Here is a 26,143-nt window from a genome sequence, read left to right as displayed (position 1 = left end):
TTCCTACCAACAGCAATCTTCACTTCTAACAGGAATTTTTAATACTAGTCCCAAACAGAAGAAAAGGATTAACGAACAGTACAACTGCTGCAAGTGTACCCAGGTCAAATTTGTTTGCTCAGGTACAACCACTTTGATATCCAGCCAAGTAGAACACGACATATTAGTCACCAAGCACCAGGTTTTGTGATAGTAGGTATTTCTGTGCTACAAATGCCGTAAGACATTAAATATCATGGTGCTGATGGAAGCCATTGGCAAGTTCTCTTTAGTTCTGGTGCTCCTCTGTTATTTTGCCACAGTCAGAGAAAAAGGCCTTCATCAGTTTATACTTAAAAAAAAAATCATGCCACTTACTTCTGTCAACAGCCTGACAAAGAAGAATGTGTTATTTATTAACTCCGCATACCGGAAACCAGTGAAAGACTAATTCATCTTCCTAAAAGAGGAGAACAGACACCTTCTAGGGAGAGGGGGACATTTCAAAAGATTCCGACAGAGCAAAGAAAAAAAATATACATCACTGCTGGTTATTTTAAGTCATATTCCCACTTTGCTCCCCTCCAACCCCCCCTATTTGCTGGGTGGAGGGCAGCTACTTCCTTTGTTACCAAAAAACCCAAAACATCTTTGAAATTAGTCTGCTAGGGAAAATCCTATGGCATGACTCAGTGGGTGTGGTTAAGTTTTAACAGGTTTCAGCTAGCATTACTCTTCACTTATGCAGATATTGCTTAAGATACTGTCCAAGAAAGAGGAAGTGAAGATAGATATCAAAAGAGGAAAGCCCATTTAAGCATAGTACACAGAACTTGTTTACGAGCTCTCATGTAAGTAACAGCATGGTACAGAGGACAGCCAAGACGAGGACCAGTTGTGCCAAGACAGGGACCCACCTTCCTACCCAACAGTAAATTCAGCCAGTTGCAGACACCCGACTTCAGATTACCTTGCAGAATGCAAGTTGGATGTTTGGGAGACAATGATGCTGTCCCGAAAGCTAAACAGAGTTTAAGTGAACCTAATAAATATATATATATGATGGTGCTTTCCTCCCATTTTCATTAATGAAAACCTTACATTTTCCAGGGCAGAAAGTGGCTGCTAAAGCCTGGATGCGTCTGCAATATTGGAATTCATAAAGAACCCCATGTATATTTACCCCAAAAAGGAAACCATGCTATTAGACTACCAGTTAGTGTAGTTGAGGCGGACAAGTAATCAAGACTGAACCTTCCTCAACCATAGCAATTTTCTCCCTTTACCCCCAAGCTGTAATTTTGTCAGTAAGACTGTTCTTGCCTTTATTACAAGATGAACAGAGTACATACTAATATTCCTCCTCTGTCTCCCAAAAAATTCCATCTCAAAACACTAGTCTTGCCCAAGCGTACATCTAAATGACCTTTCAAAGACTGGTTAGTTACAGCTATTTTAGTTTAAGATGTAGTCAAACTCTCCTAACAAGATGATCACTTATTTTCTTTCAGCTTTCAAAATCCTCCTCCAGCTAGAGGAAACATAACCATTCATAACTAGGAAAAAAACCACACAGCTTTCAAGTGAATTTAAATGGGAGGAAAAAAAAAATTTCACATTTTCAGGAATCAGCAATGAAGCCAAAAGCATTCGGCTTCTACTAAGAAAGCAGATTTTAGCTTCCAATATAGACAAAAATAGTCTTCTGTTGAACGGAAACTGAAGGAATTATGGAGAAAAAAATCCCACCTCTTAGTGCAGTGTCTGTATAGGAATGAAAGTGATTTATTTATATTACACACAAGGATTTTTATTAAAAAGGCTGGTAATGGAACATTTTATTTCAATGCATCAACTTGATAAAAGGTTAGTTACAGAAATTGTGTATAATGTTGTATAAGTCACATGGATGGGTTATTTTAAAAAAGATTTGATAATTAGAGGAGGACATCTCTTATTCTAGTTACATCGTAAAGTGCCTCGTGTAGTCATATTCTATCGTTGGAATGACCGCCTGTACAAATTTCAAGAAAATAAGAAGGTACCTGAGTTTCTTGTTAAGGAAAATGTGCAATAGCTAGAGATCCTGTAAAACAAAGCAGAAGTCACATTGAATGGTCTGTTCAACAGTATTTCTTGCTAATAGGAAAAAACACCTAGCAATTATACAGTTATTAAGAAAATTTTAATTGTGAGGCATTTGATATTGATGTTCAGAACTGTTTCACTAATTTTTCATTACTTTTTTTGTCAGCTGTTTTATCAAGATATTGCTCACATACAGAGTAGAGAATAATGGGACCTCTACACCTTTCAGAAATGAATCTCGGATTCAAATCTAATACAGAAGCTACTGTACCAAGAGGAGTGATTACACTCTGGCCAGAGTCTATGAACCTCCAGCCTCAGCCCCCTACACTGGGATCTCGGTTTCATACTCACAGCTACCTCCTTCACACACCTACAAACAAGGGCTCAATCCTGTCCCTTCAATCCTACCTACTTTCCCCATTGCTCCTGCCACCCTCCCTGTCCTCCCCCCCCAACAACTGATGAACAGAGTTTGTTTGCACAAAGGAGCTCATCCCAGAGCTCTAGTAAGCGCTACCACAAGCGGTTGTTTACTGCTTTCACACACAATTGCATTCCAGTTTAAGAACCTTGAGGTAACGCTCCTTACACTGCAAGAAATCTCTAAGAATACCGTATAGTAACAAAAAAGGATACATGTGAACTCCAAGTTCTCCCCCACCTTCTGCAACAGTCTCGATTATTTTCTTCATCACTTCTGCATGCCTGAAAAACAGATCAGAAAGAGTGAAAATATTTTAAGGAAAAAGTAACTCCCTCTTCATCTCAATAATATTAGGTCTTGTGCAAATCAAAGAGTTTTGGACTGTTGGCTTCAGAAACAGCAAGAGACAGCTTTCAGTTTACTAAGAAAAAAACTCAACAATAACAGAAAGTTTAATATTAAAGTGATGAATGTAACATTATTTGCCAGCTCCTTACATTCACAAAGAAAGAGAAAGATGTTCTATGCTACAGTGTAGACTGAGTGCTATAATGAGAGTCAATACATATTGCTTGTCACTAGTGTAATTGTTAATTGCTAAATGCCACAGAAGCCACCAGGTAAGTCCCCAGACGGTAATCCTCACCAGCAGCAAGCCACCAGAAGTTCCCAGATGACCCCTGAAAAAGATACCTAGAAATTGCTGCAACTTTTTTAGCTGCCTCTGCTGCACTCTTAAATTTGTAGAACTTACGCGATATCAAACACTTAGACAATTCATAATTTCCTAGGAAAGGCAGGCTAAACCAACCCTGCAGAAATTCAGCTCTCAGACTGACTTAGGATATGGAAACTTTATCTGGCTACAGCAGTTAACTTGGGTTCTGTGGCAGATCAACAATTTCCAAGCTGAGATCAACAATTTCTAAGCTAGCTGCTTCTCTCTCATGACCCGTTATTGTAAAGCACTACAGGGGAGGACAAACATTTCCTCAGGTCACTGTGTTTTGACATTAAGCCATCAGTGACATACCAGACCTACTGTGAACCACACAAACATTTGTGTACAAAGCTGATCCTAGGAATATAACATGGAATCACAGAATAGCTAAGGTTGGAAGAGACTGGTCATCATCTAGTCCAACCCTCCTTGCTCAATGAGCAGTAAATCAGAACAGATTGCTCAGGACCTTGCCTGGCCTGGTTTTGCATATCTCCAGTGATGAAGACTTCAAGTCTTTTCACGACCAATTACAATTCAGAAGTAATGGTCTTGTGTTCAGGATAGTTCTTATACCCCATAAACCAGGGGATGAAGAACATATGAAATCAGAGGGGAGAACTACTGTATGTTTTATTTATATATTTTTAACACAAACTCCCAGGTTGTATAACTCTTCTTACTTTTATCTCCACTTCAACTTTGTTTTAAATTCATGATTCTGTAGGCAATCTTTATCAGTGAGGTCACACAGGGCTATGGACATCTATCTACACAACACTGCCAGCTAATTAACAGTAGTAGCTTAAAATACCTGTCCTGAAATGACCTATGTGCCTACCGAGAACAAGGAATAGTGGTAAGCAGAGTTTGCATAACTTTCTGACCATGCTTTGAGACCATTATGCAAATCTTAATAGCTGACCAGTAACTGGCATTTAGTAGTTACCTCCAAGGTTAATCATGCTGCCAACGACTGCAAACACAAGGAAGGAAGCTGTAGCAGTTACCAAGACACATTGCAAACAGGAACATGCAAGTCTGGGGAAATACTAAAGGTCAGCATTTGTCATTTGCTGTGCTGTTGGTCTTTGCAAATCAGCTAACCCTCACAGTTGATTCCAGTTCTGGATCCTCATGATGCCCCTGCAGAACATATTCTATATCAGGTGTCAAGGCCAGTCGCTTCTATATAGGAACGTGGCCACTGTCGAAACCTAAGCTTTGACCTCATCCATAATGGTAGACTATTTTTTGTACTGGCACAGAACACAGGTCACCCTCCAGCTATTAGAAGTCCTTAACAGGACACTGGCTCGGCTTCATGCATCTTAATGAAATTTGTTCTTTTCTGTTTCCAAAGGTCTAGTTAGATATCTGGAATTCCATAATGGCCACAGTAATGGTCATTCTTACTGTCATACAGTTACTCATGAAAAGCTTTGCAGGTGGTTTATAAACTATCAAAAGTTTGTTTCCTGTTTTCAGTTTCCTTCTATAAGAAAATTTTGAGGAATTAATATGAAGTATGTATACCCTTCAATGGAAAGAAGTAAGATAACTTTGGGAGAAATGTCATCTAAAATACCCTTCTATCTAGAAATCTCACGTTGTTTTTTTTTTTTTTTACTTCTGAATAAAAGTCCCCCAGAAGTAACTCTAAACTTAAGATGACTAAATACACTACATGCTCACCAGTGCTTGTTCCAGGACCTGTTTGTAGATCACTTGAGCTATCAAATAGATCAAACATTTAAAACATCTACTAAAGTCACCTAATTTACTTTCCCGTATATCAATCAACTCTTGAGGTGGTTCAAGTAATATATATGAGTTACTATTCATATTCCGAGTCAGAAATACTGCTGCTCCTATTGAAAATAAATTGAGATAGACAGAGTTAAGACCGTACATTAAGGGGTTAAAAATAAGTTGAAAGAAGCTGATTTCTTAGACTGATTAGATGACCCTTTATGCTCTCATCAGGAATGTTCGCTTTCCAGCTGAAGAACCCCTCTCTTTGCAATTGACCAAAGCTGTCAGTCAAAATATTTGTTACTAACTTCACATTGGAATTCAGCACAGCTGACATACTGACATTGTCTGAGTACCAGCTGGAAGGGAAATCTATACCATCAGAAAGTAAAAAAATAAAAGCCTTCCTGACATATGGGGGGAAAAAACCCGACACCAGAAATTATTCATTCCCCCCCTGCCCCTAGCAGTTCATAGAGATAAAAGACCTTCCACAAGGCTTTCTGTGTAGTGGGCAACAACTATAAACTTTAACAACAACTATAAACCATTACAGAGGGTAAAATGCAAGACTTTTTAGGACAGCATACTTTCAAGCAAAAAATTACCTATGAATTTGATTCAGTGGCTGTAACTGCTCACACACAATTAGACAGGTGTAGAAAAACCCACAAACATCATCATTAGGAGAAACATTCAGAATCTGCAAGAGTCAGTTAACCTTAAGATCTACAATTCACTGATCCTTGCAGTTGCCTCTAGTCACTTCCCTGCAAATGTTTAGAGGACATAAGGAAAAAGAGTTCAGAAGCCTGTCACCATTTATTCTGAAATAGAGAAAAATAAGCCCTTGGAATTAGTGCAAGTAATTCAGATTTAACTGTAAATGTGCTTAGTAGTTAACTAGTCTGATAGTCCCTTCATAACACCCACATAAAAAAGTTGAAAATTGTGATTAAACCAGTTTGCAGCAATTAATAAGGAAGTTGACTATGTTCCTCCCAGTACCATAAAAACGCTGACAAGAGATACAACTTACAGCAGAGCTGCAAAATGAACAGTTTCAACTAACTACTCAAAATAGAAGCAATCTCAAGCAGCTGACAGCAGCACCCAACTGCCATTTCTTTCCTTACTCTGACGCTTGACATAGGGATATACACGTCACAAGAAACAGACAAGTAAGTTTAGGACTATGCAAATACCCTACGTTATACAATTCCTGTAACGTGCAGGGAAGTAACAGCAGCAGAGCTAGCTAAACACTGGTACTTCCTAGCCAAATTAAGAACAAAACAACATTTTCAGCTATTATTTTTCACCTCAGAAGCCCAGACCTCGTTAGCTGTTAGCCTTACCAATTTAAGAAAACAGAATAGCTCACCTCAGAGAGTAAAAGAACGTACTTAAAACCTCCATTTTAGATATGCTGTTAGTCTCTTTCTTCACAGCCTCAAGATGATCTTTTCAAACCTTTCTGACATTAAGCAGTTGCCAGTCAACTAGATTGCTTTTTCAGAAGGACTAGACAGTTTCCTCCACATTCAAGACTACCAACAAATCTGTCTCACTGTGGTACCAATCATCTTTTTCATGCTTAAAAGACTAATTGGAACAAGTGCCATGATGCAAACCATTTCTTCGACTGTGGGTGTGGATTACATAACAAAGGCACTGGCACTTCACTGGCTTTAGAGGAAGAAGTGAAAACATGCACACACAGCTCTCATCCATGAAGACTCTCAATCCAAATTCACAGACTAGCATAAAAATCGGTTCTTACTCTGCAAAGTTGTTTGCAAAATGAAGCAGATTACATTGCAGCCACCAGCCTAGTATAAAACCCACAGGTCTACCTAGTCGGTGAGGGCTGTCATGCCCAAATATCTGGTCGTCTTTGCTTCTTCCGAGAGTGTCGTTCCAGCCTACATCCATCAACAAGACCTTCTTCCCAACCAATCTATCAGCAGGGCTTCCAGCAATCACTAAATTAAGCCTTGGCTTCAGCCTTTTTTCCTCCTTTTCTTCTATTAATCATCTTCCTAGTCAGCCTGTTAAGCCTTCCTATATTCATCCCACCTGACACCTCTTCAAAAACACTAGTTGCACAAAAAGATGCATCCATTTTTTTGTCCAAAACCCTGCAGACAGCAAACAATAAGACAGTCAAAGTCACTAACAGGTTGACACATTAAGACTGATACGTCCATATAAGGTACAAGAATACCTTATTAGATCAAACCAAAGGTCTACCTCGTCCTGCTTATTATCTTATACTACATGCTCAAGAAAGAGGCCAGAGCAAGAACCTAGTAATGCTTCCCCCAAAGTACTAGTTTCCAGCAGTATGCAACCCGGGGACTTTCTAATTCTGGAGCATTCTGATAACTTCACTTTCAACAACTCTTGACAAATTTTTCTTTCATTAACCAAAATAGAAGCAAATAAATATTGCTTAAATAAATATTTAATTAGTTGCTGTGTGCAGAGTTCAATCCTTTTTCTGGCTTTGAACATGCCAGCAGTGAGTAGCATTCAATGCCACCAGTTTTACTATTAGAAAAAAACTGAACACCTATTACTTCACCTTCTGTGCCATTCATCCCCCCCCCCCCCCCCCCCCCTGCTGCCATTTCCAAAGCTGAAGGCTCCCAGGTTATTCAATCATTTCTTATGGGAAAGAGCTTCATAACCTCAGTTATTCGGACAACCCCTCTGTACCTTTTCCAGTTTTAGTCTTCCTTCATCTCACAGACTACAGAACAGATGACCAGAGCTGTACTGCAATATTCAACATGTGGGCAGTCCCACAGATTAAGAGGCCTTATGCTGTTTTCCGTTCTTTTTCTAACAGTTTTCCAAGTTCTGCTTCCTCTACTACTCTTGAGCACTGAGACTGACATTTTCACAGGTTTATTGTGTTAGTGTAGACTTAAACCTGAGGATTTAAAGACCAACAATAAACTTCACCACTTCAAATTTTTCTACAAGACAGCTAAACTGGGGGGAAAAAGCTATCTCCCAGTTGTACAATGGCTTCTCTGCTCAATATTGTCCAGATATAAGCCTGACTGCTTGGTGAAAGCAAAGACTGTTGTAAAGCAGTGGTTAAAGAACTATGAACTGGAAGAAACATGAGATACAGATTTACAAAGCCCATGAATATACATCCTCATAATAAGATCAAAAGTAGCCATAAGCTACTTGGTGGAAAGTTCCCTTGCTTTCTCTCTCTAAAGAATGGTATACCCTTCCCAAGACTAATCTTATGATCAAATAATTCCTAAACCAGAAACCAGAATGTTTTGAGTCTGCAAAAACTACAAGCTTGTCAACAACAAGCTGATTATTCGACACCTCAGCTAGTGACATAGATCCCAGAAGTGTTTCTTTAAGACAAAAGAAATTACAAGACTTAAAGGGGCAATCTGGACTTTTTTTTTTTTTTAAACATAGGCAAGACTACAAAGAGTGTATCTTTTTTTAAAATGAGATAAAAGCCTAAACTCGTATCTCTAAGAACTTCATACTATCAAGAAGCTAAGGAGTTATACTGTTTAAGATATTGGCTCTGTATCACTAAGACACCTAAAAGGATGTTAGGGCCTACATCTAAGACAAAAGGCACCTTTCAAAGACCTAGAAAAAAAATATCTGTGCAGCTAGTCGAACTACAGAATCCCTATGTCTTGGGTGAGAAATATGGAAAACGCAACAGAAAAGACCCTAAAAACACAAGTGTGTTTTGCGCTTGTGTTCAACAAATATTTCAGCGTGGTGATTAAAGGACCTCTATTTATCAGTGTAAAATTTCAAGGATTTCTGGGGGAGCAGAAGGTAGTTATTACAAAATAAGAAAGAGTTATTTCCTGTTCAAATAGCTTTTTTTGCTCCCAAAGTATACATTATACTTTTACTCTCCCAAAAAAGCAGCAAATGAAAGTATAAGGAGAACTTTCTTTTATAGAGTTCTAGTAGTCTGCCATCTTCTGGAGTCCATAGGAAAGTGGAGGAAAAGCAAGTTGAGCAGAGAGAAGACAGCTCTAACTGCAGAATACACTTGCGCCAGCGAGCACTGGAATGACTTCAGAGAATCGCTGGGATCTTCCTTTCATACTGCCTCAGAAGCTAACAGACCACTATGGCACCCAACTGTAGAATATGTCCAGAAAACCTGAACCAAATCCCTAACAAGACCAGTGAAGTGTCTTGTATCTGCATGCTGAATCAGACCAGAAACAAAAACTTACCTGCATGGATGAACCGAGCACATGGGAGGTGGAGGAAGATGAGGATGGTTTTCAATGGTCACTGTTTTCTTGACGTGATCTTGACTAATATCTTCGTACATATGCTCTACTGTTAAAGGCTGCCGTTGCTATATGGGGAAAAAGGAACACGAGAATAAAAGCATTACTAACAAAGAATCTTGTGCTCCTCCTCAGCAATTCTAACATCATTAACAGATGAAGCACCATAAATTATAAGCATCTAACATATAACAGTTCCGAAGGTACACTGAAAGAAGCGATAGTGTTAAAATCCACATGGTGTAGAAATAGTACTGCACAAGTTTTTGTTTTTAATATACCAGGTGAATGGTAAAGTCAAGAACACCTAGGTTCCCATCTAGGTATTTGAGCCGTAAGCCCTAACCAACTTTAACTCAAGAAACTTAGTCATTAAAGGGAAGAGTGATTTATATAATCCTCTCCCTCTGAAGATAATGAAAACACACACCTGCTTACATGACTAAGTTTACTGGGGTTATTACTAACTCTACAGAGCTAACAGAAACTCAAATGACAGAGCATGATTTCCTTCCTTCCAAAAGTGCTTGGTTACCAAGTACAATTTTCAGTGAAATTGTTCCTACTTCTTCCTGCAAGTACCGTAAGTCCTGCCTGCAACCCTGACTGTATAATGGCTAGCTCACCATTTTTTCCTTTAAAGTTCTACTGTGAATAAGCAACAAAATAGACTTGCTATTTGACACGGTGAGTCTAATTTCACAGAAGTGGGGAAAAAACGAACATATCTATACCTCATCATATCCAAATAACCAGAGCCTTGGAGTTTGGTAATATTTGTCATAAGTGATGTAGAGGTCATAAGTTCTAGTCTGTAGAATAGCATCTTCCCCTCCAACATCAACTTTAGCTTTGTTAGCTTCTACAATCTGTCTTGTGTCAAGCGTTGCCTGGTTCAAGGTAAAAATGACAACATTAGTATAGTCTTGTTTGGGTGCCCTCGTTTCCCATCCTAAGTAGTTACATAAAGCTGTAAAACCGAAACTAATGTTCTTAAGTGAGCATAAAAAAAAAAAAAAATAGGCTTTTGGGTTTTATCTTTAAATTAGGAGTATCAGTTTTCTCTCCCACCAAGTAGTTTTTTGTTTTATTTTTGGTGGGGTTTTTTGTTTTTTTAAAAAAGGTCCAATTTCTTAAGGAAGCATGCAACTACATTGACACATCCCCCTCCCTTCTTTCACCAATAACTTTTGAACCCAACAGACAATTCCAATGAAGTTCAGAAGGCAGAGGTCTCAGTTTATGCAGGTTCATTAAGGCCTTAGCAGAGTACCACAAATAACAATGCCCTCTGTTTTCTCTCATGACAGTCTGGTGCATCAGTGTAATCTACTGAACCTATAAGCCACTCATCCTCCACACGTAAGCCTCAAGAACGACGACTGCATTTTTTACCTCTTGCAAATACAGCACTGTGTGTAAGCAGAGCGAAAAGGATCAGCAAAAAAAGCAAAATTACTGTCATCAAAATCTTTGAGGACCTAAGAGTTAAGGTTACTTCAGTAGGTTGGCAGGAGACAAATCCATAGGAAACCAGGCTCAGTAATCACAGTGCTCAATAACAAGCTTGTTATGTCAGCCATTTGTTATCATTATTTTCACTTTGCTTGTGCTCATACTGGTGATAAGCGTTATAACAGACAAGATAGAGAACTGTTCACTCACATCATCTGTCTCCAATAGCCCACTTTCTTCATACTCTGAAAAGAAGACCCATAAAATTCTGTGTTCAGCTTGTAGCTAGTCATCATATTTCTCGTTCATAATCAACTCCTTTAAAACAATCTACATGTATCTAAAGATGTTTTATTCAGGCAGACTTCCCAATCCCCAAACCAGACTATACCTTTTTTAATACAAATTTGACGAAGACTACAGTAAGTACATGATAAGCAATCCTTAAGTGGTTTTAAGTAGGCAGATTGAGTTTAAGTGTAGGTATGAAGCAGGAAGGAACTGTGCTAAATCCCTAATTTATACTTGCCTGGATCTGTTCTACTACTCAAATTAATTTCCCAGTCACGTAACATTCATACAGGTTTCGGCACACAAGTTAGAGTAAACATGCACCAATAAGACCATAAAAGAGACGATAAAGAGCATATGCCTGCTGAATTTTTCAGCATGCATTCCAAGAAGAGAGAGTAGTGTTTATTTTAGAGTGTACTGCTTTAGTTAAAGGCCTGAAATAAAGCACGTCCCACCCAATTTAAGGAAATACCTTCCATGTCTGCAGCTTCTCCTTCATCTTCCTCATCATCTTCTTCACAAGATGCTGAACGTTCCGGTATTTTTATATTATCCTTTAGAAGTTAAATTGAAAACACTGCTTTAAAGACTGCTACATCTACACAGCCTAACAGCCCCAGCAAATTTAAGGTGTAAGTCCAGTCAATACATACAGCAAACCAGAAAAATAATTTCTGCAATATTAAGAAGGACAATACTGAATTAAAATATTTGCTTATTAACCAAATGTTAATAGTTTAAGATTTTTAATGTCATACTAGAACCAAAAGTTCTAGTATGACATTAAAAATCTGCTAAAAAGTTCTCCTTTGACTTTGTAATCTGGAATGATTTAATTCCTAAGCAAGGAAGAATAAACACGGTGTTAAACAGCCCATAATTTCTTTTCAAAACCCCCACCTATCTCAAATGAAAGGCAATGACTAAACAGCTATGACTACACATGTAGGTTAAGATTTTGTATGTCCTAACCCACAGCCAACTGTGCAGCAGTTATCATAAAATCATAGAATATCTCAAGCTGGAAGGGACCCATAAGGATGACGGAGTCCAACTCCCTGCTCCTCGCAGGACTACCTAAAACTCAATCATATGACTAAGAGCATCGTCCAGTTCCATAAACTAAGGGCATCCTCCAGTTCCATAATTGTTTTTAAAACAAAAGAGAGTCCTTAAAGATCTCACATTTTGATATCATTGTCTGAGGAAGCAGAGTCCAACAGAAATGAATACGGCACAGGCCCTCAGCCAACTTTTTCTTTTGGGCATTGTGGGCTTACGCATAGCATTTGAACCCAACAGACAACCCCAGTGAAATTCAGAAGAGGGAGGTCTTGATTTACACAGGTTTCATGAAAACTTTAGGAGAATACTCCAAATAATGATTACAATTAGAAGCTGCTCTAATTTTAAGCATCAGGTGGCTGGTTTCCTCATTAAAAAAACCAAAACATCAAAACCAGTAAGAAACTAAGTTGTGAAGTGCTTTGGCAAACAGAACATTAGCAGAAAAAGAATTGTCCTTCTGGATTGGACCTGTGGTCCAAGAAATGAAGTACTGTACAACAAGCACATTTTTCCACATACAATATATTAGAAGTGAAATCCAATTCATAACACACAACAGCAGTTATGAATCACAATAACATTCTGCAAGTATTGTGTTTCACAGAAATAGTGATCACCTCTAGGTATTCCTTAGAGTGTTTCTTCTATCCTTATGTTACTGGCTTGTGAAAAAGCAGTATTTTTACTATGTTCAGCACAATCTCACTTGAAATACATGTATTTCACAGTTCATCACATCAATAGCATTTTGAGCTGTTTACAACTGTGCGGTAGCAGGGAGCAGCCCATTCTCTTTCCCCCTAATTTTTAGAATCCAAAGCTTTGTGCTTGGATTCGCATAGCACACAGACAACTCCGCTTTAACAACCAACTCATCTTTAAAAGCATTTTGTGCCTCTGTGACTTTCTCCATGTTTCTTAAACATGCTAGCTAACACATTTCCATTTCAAGTACTTCCAACTGTTCTCAGTTTCCTGAGGACTTCAAGTTTCAGATTTGGCTCCTGCTGCAGGGCTTTTTGGAAAGAGGTGCAGAAACTGATGACTTTGTAAGACGTATACATTTAAACAGTTTTAGTACTTCTAAACTTGAGAGCAGAAGCCTCAAACAGGACCAAACGTGTTAAAACTCTGCTTGCAGTAGTTAAAGATTATGAAGAAATGGTTTACATCCCTATATTATTTTTCCATATAAAAAATTCTTTACACTGGATCTCCAACCATTAGTTTCTTGAGACACAAAGATGCGGTATCACTGTAAACAGAATTTCATTTTCAGTTTGTAGAAGCCTGGCACAAGAGCACACTGGCTAAAGACATTCCAAAAAGCACACTGCCTCAGTAAACGCATAGTAATAAGGAGATGCACATGCTTAGACTAATATCATGGGCTCTGAAGGTCAATGTATATCTGCAACACACCTAGTGACAAAGTATATTTTTATCTTTCACAGGCAGTACTAGATTGCTGCAGGTAAGACTTCTATTACCTTTAGGTCCTGTAATAAAGCAAGGGGAAAATTTAGAAACAAGTACCTTACTGTCTAGTGTGATCTCCTTAACTGCTTCTGTTGCACCCACTATACCTGTTAATTGAAGAAGAAGTTTGCATTAAAAAAGCTTGTTTATTTGTTGCAGAATAGTATAGAAAAAGGTTGCAAAGATTTCGGAAACAGCATATGATCTTTCCAAGTCACATCTCAACAATTTCGATATTTGCACGGCTGTTTATTTGGTATTGGTAGCATGCTTGGTGCTGGACATCTATAAAGAAACCATACCAGTAACATGGAGCACAACAGCACAGCTCTTGCACATCATACAAATTTTGTTGATGGAACACTGCAAAGTAATTTGGATTTTTATTTTAATGAATTTTTGCATAGAAGTGAGTTCAGGCATTCAAGTCACAATAATGGAACTCAACTTCATGAGGAAGGCATGCATTTATGAATATTTCTGAGCATCCTGAAAGCAAGGTGTTCATGACAAAGCAATAATGTAGCAGAACACTCCATGCTTTTAGCTGAGAGGAAGCAGGGGTAAAAAACATCCCAAATCACAGTACTATCAACTCTTGAGTTCCTCCCCATTAGCTTCCTAGTATTACTGCAGCTCTCACCCAGTACTCTTTGGGATACGTGACAAGATTCTGCTTTGACACAGTACATTTATTTAATTAACGCTTCAGCTGAAAATAAGTTACATAGAATCATAAAGGTTGGAAAAGACCTCTAAGATCATCGAGTCCAACCGTCAACCCAACACCACCATGCCCACTAAACCATGTCCCCAAGCGCCTCATCTACACGTCTTTTAAATACTTCCAGGGACGGGGACTCAACCACTTCCCTGGGCAGCCTGTTCCAATGTTTAACCACTCTTTCAGTAAAGACGTTTTTCCTCACGTCCAATCTAAACCTCCCCTGGTGCAACTTGAGGCCATTTCCTCTCGTCCTATCGCTAGTTACTTGGGAGAAGAGACCAACACCCACCTCGCTACAACCCCCTTTTAGGTATTTGTAGAGCACGATAAGGTCTCCCCTGAGCCTCCTCTTCTCCAGACTAAACAACCCCAGTTCCTTCAGCCGCTCCTCATAAGACTTGTTCTCCAGCCTCGTTGCCCTTCTCTGGACACGCTCCAGCACCTCAACATCCTTCTTGTAGTGAGGGGCCCAAAACTGAACACAGTATTCGAGGTGCAGCCTCACCAGTGCCGAGTACAGGGGCACAATCACTTCCCTGCTCCTGCTGGCCACACTATTTCTGATACAGGCCAGGATGCCGTTGGCCTTCTTGGCTGCCTGGGCACACTGCCGGCTCATGTTCAGCCGGCTGTCAACCAGCACCCCCAGGTCCTTTTCCGCCAGGCAGCTTTCCAGCCACTCTTCCCCAAGCCTGTAGCGCTGCATGGGGTTGTTGTGGCCGACGGGCAGGACCCAGCACTTGGCCTTGTTGAATCTCTTCGGTTGGCCTCGGCCCATCGATCCAGCCTGTCCAGGTCCCTCTGCAGAGCCTTCCTACCCTCGAGCAGATCAACACTCCCGCCCAACTTGGTGTTGTCTGCAAACTTACTGAGGGAGCACTCGATCCCCTCATCCAGATCATTGATAAAGATATTGAACAAGACCGGCCCCAAAACTGAGCCCTGGGGAACACCGCTCGTGACCGGCCGCCAACTGGATTGAACTCCATTCACCACAACTCTCTGGGCCCGGCCGTCCAGCCAGCTTTTTACCCAGTAAGGAGTACACCTGTCTAAGCCGTGAGCCGCCATTCATCATTATGGAGAATGAACCTGGAATCAAGTAACTGCTTAGAAGAAATAACTGTTTAAAGAAAAGGAATGCCAGTTGAATGCTGCTTGGAAACAATGCATTTCTTGAGGCTGTGTGATCATTTTCATTTTTTTCCTACCAGAAAAAGTTGCGTTATAAAGGTCATCTATACAGATGGGTGGAAATAGATTTTTTTTGTCTCCTTTGACAGTGTTTGGAGACCTGGCCAAGTCTAATCAGAGTCTTACAGTTGTGCTACCACAGCATGCTGCCCAAACCAGTCAACCCTAAGAAGAAAAACTTGGCAGAGGAGTCTATCCACAACAGGGATGGAGAATGCATCCTTAATTCAAGATTATGACAAACCTATGTCAAATTATTTCTTTGGTGTGGGGTGTTCAGTTATGAACTGCAACACATTTAAGAATTGCCAGTGATGAAAAATGTACATCTACAGAAACAAAAGGCATCTTCTCCCACCCTTTTTCTCCCCAGCCTGGCTGAACTATTTAGAGAACTTCTTCAGGATTACAGCAAAAAATTTACACCAAAGAAAGTAAAAACTGAGTGGAGTACCTTCTAGGTTTGGAAATGGTGGAGAAAACATAATTGAAAGACAGAATCTTATTAATTCATGATGGAACATGAAGAAACAGACTAAAACTAGTAAAACTGCCAATTCTTAGAAAAGAACAAAAGGATTTATAAGAGGCTGTGCTAGAAAAGCTAATAAGATAGATCCATGTAAGCAGTAATTTTTAGACTTCTTTATAAACACAAGCTCATCTAAGGACTTGGTGTAAAAAAGGATCATCTCCCACACTCATCTCTGTATTTAACAATATTTTCTTTCCTTTTAGTGCTCCCCCGGTTTCCCCCAGTGACCTCAGATAATAGCTATTTTCTAATGATTCCCTCTTTTAACTCAATCCAACAAATCAACAGAATGGGAAACACTGAAATAATTAAGTTAGTCAAGGTCATCCTTAAGATAAAGATCTCAAGGTGCTTCACATGCAATCTTACTAAAAAAAAAAAAGAGAAATTTGTATATTCTTCAAACAAATAATCTAAACCAGCATTCTCTTCACAGGATCTCCTTATGAAGGAATGAGTCACTACACAGCTCATTTTTTTAAAATAACTTCCTAGAACTTTAATAAGAGAATACTGAAATAATTTATTGTTAACACCTCTAAGTAGCCACCTGTTCCAGGCATATACAGGCATACAGTTAAACACCTGAGCAGTCATATACCAATCAACTGGTTAGCTGGCAATGTAATGTATTTCTTCCAGATTAGATACTAGTACACAGCCATCTATATACAAGAAAGATTGTACTTTCTAAGAGTGGAAACTGAAAATCTTTTAGATTACCAAAAGCAAAGTCTGAAGCAAGACTTTGAATACCTGCATTGTGAAAGGTGTCTACCCATCCCCCATCACCATCATCTTCTTCTATAATCGCTTCCTGCTCATCCGAGTACTCCATCTGTTTACATCTTTTGTAGCACGGAACTGCAAAAAATTGCAAAACAAAATGAATGCAGCCATTCCTATACAAAACCTGACTGGAGCAAGAAATTATCCTACAAGGCCTTCTGAAATGTGGTAGTCTCTCATATATCCTTATTTAAGGAATCCTAGAGCTATATTTCAAATGCAAAAGCATGAACTTAAAAAATATGTTGATGTGCTGTACCAGATATTTTATTTCATGTACAGTACAACACTTGCAGTGGCCTTAAAAGTTCATTCTTCTGTTAGCCATTAGAGCACTTTCACACAAACCCATAAGGATTAGAAAAGAATTAACTTCTCATGTCTCAGAGTGCCTATCCATTTGCTAACAACTGGAGACAACATATTAGTTTTCTTCACAATACTAAACAACTTTTAGTCTAAGTACAACTTTGCCTGGATTAGCATCAGTTTACTGAACTTATTTGTCTTTAGAAATCTGCTAAAAGTTTGCATCAGCTATTTATGCAATATGTTAGGTACGTTTAATTATAAATTAACATCTAGAAGTTTAGAAGAGGTTAGAATTAATGCGTTATTTAGAATAACTTCAGTCATATGCATTACAGAGCCATTCAAGTACAGATTTATACAGTTTTCAGAAAACAGTCAAAGAAAGAATGCGGATCTGATTAAGGCAAAACAGACATTTTCCAATACCATAAACAAGGACTACGTAAAAAATGGTCCTTTTCTACTAATGTGGAGAAAACAACTGCTGCATGAAGTGCAGAATTTGTAAATTGCTCTTAGACCTTTCAGAAAGGGAAAAAAGAGGGGCATGAAAGTCATAGTGAAGAGAAGTCCTCCAAAGACTTCCAAAATGAGGTCTGTAGGATGGCTCCCGGCCTCACCCATAGCCCCCAACTTTTACTCAGGTGGTAGGCCAATGTGTCACCATCTTTTTTTGAAACATTATTTTGAAATGTGATCTAGAAGGGTCAGAGCAACGTGGGATCCTGGAAGTGGGGGGAAAAGAGAAACAAAGTAGATCACTTGGCCATCCAGCCATCAAGACCATCTTAGGAAAGTCTGTCCAACACTACTATAAGCATTTTTCCATGATAGCGCACTGCAAGACTCCAAAAGCCAGCAAGTAAAATCAGAGTATAAAATACAACCCAGTGCAGGTAAAAATCTCTTCGGGCTGTTCTTAGTACTGAAGGTTTATCTAACGACATTATGTTTGACACATTTTCATACAAAATCTCTTGAGAAAATTATTTCCCCATGGTTGTTCCAAGACGTTAGCTTTCTTATCCATTAAAAAGCTAGTCACCACACGTATTATATACACACAACGGTGAACCTGATCAGAATTTGATATAAAATTGTATTGTATATTATAGTTATTGAAAGGGATAGCAACATTAGTCACATATCTGAACTAGAAGTATCAGTGTCACCATGAAAGACATTTCAGGAACACTTCAATAGCCCAAGTTTTCCAAAAGAAAGAGGAAAATAAACATATTTTCCTTTAGACACTGAATATGAGCTGAAGGACAGGGGAAAGGAAAGGCAGAAAAGGAAGTTTATAATGTTTAAGCTTCGTTTCTACTTCAGCAAGGCAAGCTGCATTACTAGTATAAAGCCGTACTAACAACTGGTCTAAGGAAAGGATTTTAGATGTGCAGGAAAAACTTTAATATTGCAAAGCCAAAGCATCCAAAGTGCAAGATATTTGCTTCCCCTGTCAATACAGACAATCAGTAGAGTTGATAGCACAGTCAACCATGCTATCAGTCCTAAGAACACTTATATTTAAACTTCAGCCTTACCATTTTTAGTTACCAAAAACTGTTTGTCTGTTGGCAGATAAGCCTTGACTTTTAGTTCTTCTCCTGAAGCCCTGTAAAATGAAGTGCACCATAAAAGGTTGAGAATTTGATGATCTGCAAACAAAAGAACCCTTCTATTTTCAATTTACAGCAGGAACATTTTATATACTCCTCTTGACCTATTCTCAGAATCTGTTTCCTATGACTTTACTTTTGCCTATACAAAGACTTTGATATAGGTATGGGGTCAAAAAGGTTGGCCACCCCTAAACCATGGAGGCTTGGATAAAAACTATTTTCTGCTTCAAAAACTACTTTCACTTTGAGATGGCCAAGCAAAGATGGGTCGACAGAACAATCTAGTCTATATGAAATTTTCTAGGATTGGCAACAACGCAGTCCCAAATGTTTCCAGAAAGCAACTTCAGAAAAAGCAAGAAACAGACCTCTAGAAATATAAAAACTGCCCATAGTCACCAGAGCTCAGGTAATCTTTCCCAAGCTCACGTTACTCAAACATTTGCTTTCACGTTCAGTGTTTTTTGTTTTGGAATAAGAATCTAGCATTCTAAATAGCCTGTTCCAAACTGCTGGCACACAGGCCAGGCTCAGCATCTTGTTTTCTCTGAAGGAGCCAGTAAAAAGGCAAGAAAACAATGATTCAAGCATACTAATTCCTCCTTCAGCTCCTCATGGGCCAGTATAGAGCCAAGAATCTTGATGATACCAACTGCACAGAAACTGCCCATCTAGGCACTGATTAGTTTTATAATGCTAGACACCAGCAAAACACGAGGGAGCACATTATTTGCAGCCTTATTGTACATGAAAGAAGGGATTTGCAAGGGCAAGCACCGCACGAAGTGATCTGTTGTGGGCCAACTTGAACAAATGTAATTAACAAATGCTTGTCTAAAATACCCTGATTACAACTAGTTCTTTGCAATTCCAATTGGACATGGCCTTTGCCTTTCCAATCACCAATACTAAGACAAGCTCAGGGAGACAAACTGCTACTGCAGCTAAGCACTGAAAGCATTCACAGTATGTACCAGCTTATTTCCTCTACAGCCTTAGGAAAACAAAATAATCCCAAAATAAATCCTCATCTCAATTACTGCTACACAGAGCAATAAATAAGTCCCACCTGACTTAAAGAGAGCTTCATCATAAAAACAGCAGAAGCTCTACTGCAAGAGTCCATGTACTATTCTGAAATGAGAAAACTGTATAGTTGCATCCAACGGAAACACATAAAAGCAGATAGGAATGCTAGCTTTCTGTAATTCTTTTGATTTTACTTACCATTGCCAAGTAGGGCAGTGGTGAACTAAGTGATCTCCAGCTGCAACAAACTGTTAAGACAGGAAAAAAGTTGAAGTCCTGTTAAATATAGCATAAGAAAACAATCTCAGATTTGTCTCAACATTAATATTTCAGTTGCACATTCCTTTGATAGATTAACTATTTAACTAATGACTGTTTATATTCAGTTTGATACTTTCTTTTAACTCCATTTCTCAGCGAACCATGAAAACTCAAAGACTAAATCGACTTCACCTGAAGGAAATGCATACTAAGCACAATAGCAAATTCAGATAAAGTTTCAAAAGCTGTGGTATTACCTACCAGTCTTGTAACAGCAAAAAAGTTTCCTAGACCCAGTAACATTGTTTACTTTGTGATGAAGAAACTGTTTTTATTTGCCACTCTTCAAAGTTTTACAAGGACAATGAAGAGCTTAATGCAAAAAAAAAAGTTAATTCTCTTTCAGTGTTCAAAACAATTTTGCAGCAAGAAGTGAGACTGACATCAGTTCATTGAACCAGTGAGAGAACTGCAAGAAAGGAATAAACAGTATACATTTTAAGTTATGACCATCACTGATAGTTCACCACCTATGTAAACCAAATATGGATAACCAAGTACTTAGTACATTAAAAAACCTTATGTATAACTTTGTTCTGAAGAAATAGCTTTTTAAAAAATCTTCATTCTGCTTGTTCCTAGTATCAGAAATAAAGGTTTTCATAAAATCACATCACTATTTCAAAACAATATTGGAAAACCCATGCTAGACTTGTGTATGAACTCAAAATTCACCCAGCGAAGTCCAACCCACTGGGCTTATTTTTTGTACATATAAATTGAGGAAGGCAAGCCTGCATTTAAGAACAGTGGTTTGTGTGGTCTTTGCACCAGTTACTTTTGAAAATGAGGTGCACACCTATTGCTATAGTTGCTTTCTTGTCTTAAAATGCCAGTTTATAACAACATACTTTCTAGTTGACCAGAAGCTTTTGTAGAGTGACACAACAGGCTTGCAGTGTGTCAGCCATTTTCTCTCCGCATCCTCCAAAGTGAGGCATATCAGCGTAGTGGGAAACACAACATGCACTGCGTATGGATTAACAGATTTGATCTCTGCAAAAGTGCTTTCTTTCACCCATTTTCCAACAAAAGTCTCTAGCAAAAATGAAATCTTCACTTTAAAGAAAACAGTAATCCCTCCCAATACACATGAAAGTTTTAAAACTCATTAGCCTTTACATAATAATAAATAAGACATGAAACTCCAGAATTATTTCAAATTCTCTGTTCAAGGAACTGGAACATTGTTTGTGGCACCAATGTTAAAATGTATTATTAAAGATGAAAAAAAAAGTAAAGTGTTCTTTGTGGGTCTAACAGATGCAAAAACCTAAAGCAGTACTTGAAATTTCATTTGCATTTTCTTCAGCTTAGGCAGCAAAATTATCTAGCTGGTTTCACTTTCTATTTCTGAAGCACTAATGCTATCTCATACCTGAATCAATATGGCAAAAGTGGCAAGAGATCAATTTTAGGACAAAATCTTATTTCTACTCCTGGAAAAAATGATTTTTAAGATTTGCCTGTACTTACATATAAAATTAAAACAGGCGTTCTCTTTGAGGTATTAACTAGTAAGAACTCATGACAGGCAAGAATTTGTTGAAATTAAGTCAAGTACACAGGTATATGAAAAGAGGGAGTAGGTATTGAGTTTGATTAATGAGTCATCTTTAGCCTTATGGCTAATTGACTCCTCTTCAGGGGCAAGCCACAGGAACCCCACAAAGTCTATAAAATAGTCAGCGTCTCAGACTAAAATACAGTTAAATTGAGATTCATTACCCAAGAAATCCAAACTCATTCAAAGATAACATCCTAGCATCATTACAGATGACTTCAATTCTTCTTTAGCAATCATTACTATATAAAGACCAAAATCATCAGGAAAAAGGAAAGACTGTCAAAGAGACAATCAGCAGATCCATGCTCCAGTCTTATCTAAATTTAACAAAAAATTAATCTTGCTGTATAACTGCTTCGCTTGACTACTGCTTTGAAGGATCCAATTTATTCATCCTATCAGCATCTAACTTTATACAGAGAATACATACTATTCGCATTCTCTTACTGGTGTTTAAATGCTGCAAACTGTTTAACGTAACATAGTGTGGTTCTTGCTACGTTCCATAGAAGGTACCTTTTCTTTCAGCACTACTGCAAAGTTTTCTCCCATAGGTCACGAAGAGTTTAAGCATGTGTAGAACATTTGTCTAGACTTCCTCTGTAAACAGTTATATTTATTTTACATATAAGATAGATTATAAATATATTATTATATAATATATAAACATTTATATACACACATATATATGTATGGTTATCAGAACAGCAGAACACCATGTTGCTAAGCCTGTTTTTCTGAGCAGTAATCTTCTGGATCATACAAAGCACAAGTGCTTGCTTGCTATGCAACATAGCAGAAAAATGCTAGGTACCAATGTCAGGAAAAATACTTCCTTCCACGTTATTGACCTGCATCAGTCATAATTTGTTCCATCTTTTTCCACCTCATCTTCACATTTGTGCATTCTGTCTCATTTTCCTTTCATTCTACCTAACAGTCTTAACATTGTTTTCTTACACCTCTGTAAAGACAATGTATTTTCAGAACAACAACACTTTGATATGAGAAAAAGCAGAAGGGAAAGTCAAAGTAGCACTGCACAATCAGTGTTTTTACTATTCTAGAAAAAATCCTGTTTGTTTCTCTTTGCAGCAGACTCCTTAAAAAACTAAAACTGCTTGGCAGCAATCCAAGATAAAACCAGCCTGGAGCAGCCCATAGAGAAGGGAAGGGGGGGAAATAAAATCATTGGATATTTGGTGTGGACAAGCATATGTAATGATTTAGCCAGAGCCTTGGAAGGAACCACAAACGAGGAAAGCAAGGACTGTTCCCAAGATACCAGTTCCCCTTTGAGTTGCTTATGGGAAAGACTATTGAAATCAATATATTCCTGTTTCGGTCCTTAACTCCCATGACAAACAGAGCTGTTGACCCAGCATGAGCTTCCTTACAAGCTTTTCACGACATAATACAGGGAAAAAAAGCATCCCCCATTCAGATGTCAAGCACCTAGAGGAATTCTGCTGTTCTTCTACTTCATCTGTAGAGTCAAAAGGCCATTTAGAACTTCCACTTTGTGAAAATTGTTTCAAGAAGCAATAATTGGTTGGAAAGACATGAACTGTTTGAGATGAACACAGTCATTTTGAGTAAAATTTAGCATTACTTTCAAAATACATTTCGATGTTTCTAAATACTTACTTCTTCGGGCGTAATTACTCCAGTTTCTTTAAACTTGGACTCCTGCAATAAAGAAAGTTTAGAAATTTTGAGCTCTGCTGACAAAGCTAAGTACCCCACTTTACTGCTAAAGAAAAGTATCTACTCTACTTGTGCCTTGGAACTAGCTCTGTCCGCAGAGATCTGTGAATCAGCATGGAGGCAACCTCTGCCAGGGCTGATATGCAGCTTACTTCCATACCCTGTAATGTAAGGCCCAACAAAATTACTTGTGGCAGAATGTGGGGTATTATGAAAAAAGACCACACACACAAAGTAATTTTTTTTGCTACAACCGATTATATCAATAATAAAGAAAAGATCCCCAGCACTCAGGATTACATTTGCCAGTAAGAGACAGAAAACCAGTTGGAATCATTTATTCTCACAGTCAGGACTTTCGGACTGTTCCAGGCACTGAACAGCAGTGCAATGCATCAGTATGAGGCTTTACAATTAAGAAAGGTCATGAAATGAAAGACCAAACCAACTTTTCTTTGTGGTAGGAAAAGTTATGTAGAAAGACTTAGTTATTAACTTTTTTTTGCACCCATTTCTGTGCCTTCATTATGCACCCCGTGGAAATGGTTTTGACTTTCTCATATTGACACTTTTTTATGGAGGAGAGAAGAGGTGGCAAGCAGCAACATGATTTAGTTCTGCATGGAGAAATGAAGTACTTTTGCATTAAAGATGACATCTATGAAGTTTAAGGATAGCACATTTTTAGCATATTCATACCTAAAGTGTATTTTGTTTCAGACTTCTGTTTTTTTTCTTCAGAAAAGCCTCAAGCACCAAGGAAACCTACTGTTCCCCAGCATTAGAGCTACCTGAGAATGGCTTTTGAAAAATAATACAGTTTCAACCATGGCACAGCTCACTTTTCAAGTTTTTGCATCATCAATTACCAAATAACTTCCTGCCCTAAAGAACTCAAGATTTTTTTTTCTATCAAGACCAAAAGCAGCAACTGAAAAGTACCTCACTTTTGGCTACAGCTTCACCTTATTCAATCATTAGGAAATCACAAGAGAAAGCCAGCCACTGCTCAACTTGGTTATTCTCGATGCTTCACCCTGGTGCATGCTATCACCTGTGCTACGTACAAGGAAATGAGCACACCTGTTTCATACAATACTGATTACTTCCCTTCTCCCTCATTTCTAGAGACATTTAAGAACAAGATTAAGCAAAACAGCAGTTGTACAAACACCATATCATCACCATATGCTAGTTAACAGAAATCAAAGAAACTCAGACAACCTTAATTTAGCAATCTGGATTGCTGTAAAACTGAGAATTCTCGATAACACATTATGCAACACCACAGTGGAGACAACTCACTATTCAACCTCAAAATAAACAGCAGCAGGCAACATGCACAAACTTGTGTTTCTGGAATTACATACAGAAAATACGTAAAACATCCATCCTCTGTTCCCTGAGGGTAAACAGTTCACTTTTTCATCTCTCTACATTCTGTGGTATGTAAGCTAGTGAGAGACACAGGTCTAGTTTCTTCCCAAAGTTACCAAGTTGGTGTATTTATTGCAACCCCTTGTAAAGGGAACATATACATATAATATTATCACCTCCCATTTGTGGGAGATTCTACTCCTCCCAATAGTACATCTGGACACAAGAATTCCTCCACTATTACACTAGCTGTGCAACAGCACCTGTACAAAGGTAAACAAATCACCACAAATTTCCACACCACAACTTCACTGCAGCCCGTATATGTCACATTGGTGGGCAACTCTAGAAAGGTTGACTATCCAGGCAAGAGCATAGTATATACACCACAGAGGGACAAGTTCAATTAATAATTGAGTATCACTGTCTTCTGCCCAAAGATCTAAGCTGCAGAGTACAAGGCATATAGAAGGTCACACCATAAAACCACAGGTGGAGAGGTTGCTGTCATAAACAATTACAGCAGAAGTATTTTTTCAAAAACATGGAAAAATGTGAAAAACAGTAGCGAAAGAACTGCTGACAAGTTAAGCATTCACACACAAAGTTGGGTTTTACATAAAAAAAAAATTTGTAAATAGAAGGCAGAAGATGGGACGTAGTCTAACAACTGCAGAAAACCACTTAAAATTTGTTTCTACCTAAATAAGCAATAATAGGAATTATAACAGATGTGCTGCCCGCCTTTACAAGCAGACTGTTACAATTCACTCTCAAGAACCAAACAGCCCATTTCTACTATTCGCAGTTACTTTAGCACACAGAGGCACGTATTAGTATAGTAATGCTGATACAGAAATAAGCTATGCTACATAACTTTATACCTGCTCACATGATGAAGACGTGACTAGGGTTTTTTTATGACAGCTGAAGAAGTTGCACTCTTACCCAAAACAACAATTGCAACGCATTCCTGAAACCAGGCTTAAGCCTATCAGTACACGAGCACCTTTGGATTTCCATTCCTGGTCAGACAACCAGTTAAAGTTTAGCCGCTTTAATAGAAAACAGCAACAAATAAGTTATTCCTCGAGCATTAGGACCAGCAACACCTGGTCTTCGAAGGCCTGCACCTCCCAGGCGAATCCTCCCACCCCTAAGGGGATGTGAGCTCCAGCTCAGCCCCCCTCCATCCCCTACGCCCCCCGATGCAGGATGAGGGCCAATGGCTTCGCCACCGCAGGGCTGCCCCCAGCACAACGTCCCCGAGGCGTGAGGGAGCACCGCGCCCTCGGAGACCCTCCGCCGCTTGCGTAAAGCCGCTGCAACGACAGAGTTCCTCGGGCCCGGACGACGAGCGAAGCCGCAGCCGCCGGGCGGCTTC

The 26,143-nt window shown here is 38.8% G+C and overlaps 1 protein-coding gene across 1 annotated transcript; it reads right to left on the bottom strand.

Annotated features, from left to right (window-relative positions):
• Positions 1-1,800: 1,800 nt before the first annotated feature.
• Positions 1,801-24,241, bottom strand: ATG3 (autophagy related 3). The gene is made up of 12 exons (XM_009330566.1): positions 24,225-24,241; positions 23,323-23,425; positions 19,986-20,035; positions 18,681-18,751; positions 16,789-16,896; positions 13,634-13,683; positions 11,502-11,583; positions 10,946-10,980; positions 10,015-10,170; positions 9,221-9,348; positions 2,707-2,775; positions 1,801-2,024 (listed from the first exon to the last, which is right to left on the bottom strand). The coding sequence occupies exons 1-12, from the start codon at positions 24,239-24,241 to the stop codon at positions 1,943-1,945; spliced, it is 951 nt and encodes a 316-aa protein (XP_009328841.1). The 3' UTR covers positions 1,801-1,942.
• Positions 24,242-26,143: the final 1,902 nt, after the last annotated feature.

Source organism: Pygoscelis adeliae, unplaced genomic scaffold (genome assembly GCF_000699105.1).
Source record: "Pygoscelis adeliae isolate BGI_AS28 unplaced genomic scaffold, ASM69910v1 Scaffold120, whole genome shotgun sequence".
In the NCBI taxonomy this organism is placed as follows: Eukaryota; Metazoa; Chordata; class Aves; order Sphenisciformes; family Spheniscidae; genus Pygoscelis; species Pygoscelis adeliae.
Note: the sequence above shows the minus strand (reverse complement) of the source record. Positions and strands in the feature narration are given on the sequence as shown.

What these genes read in the sequence shown, in the direction of transcription:
- ATG3 (XM_009330566.1), bottom strand. An exon ending in AGATCACACTAGACAGTAAG is followed by an intron (nt 11,584 to 13,633) that starts GTACTTGTTTCT and finishes TAACTTCTAAAG; the next exon opens with GATAATATAAAAATACCGGA. An exon ending in GGCTATTGGAGACAGATGAT is followed by an intron (nt 10,171 to 10,945) that starts GTGAGTGAACAG and finishes ACCTTGAACCAG; the next exon opens with GCAACGCTTGACACAAGACA.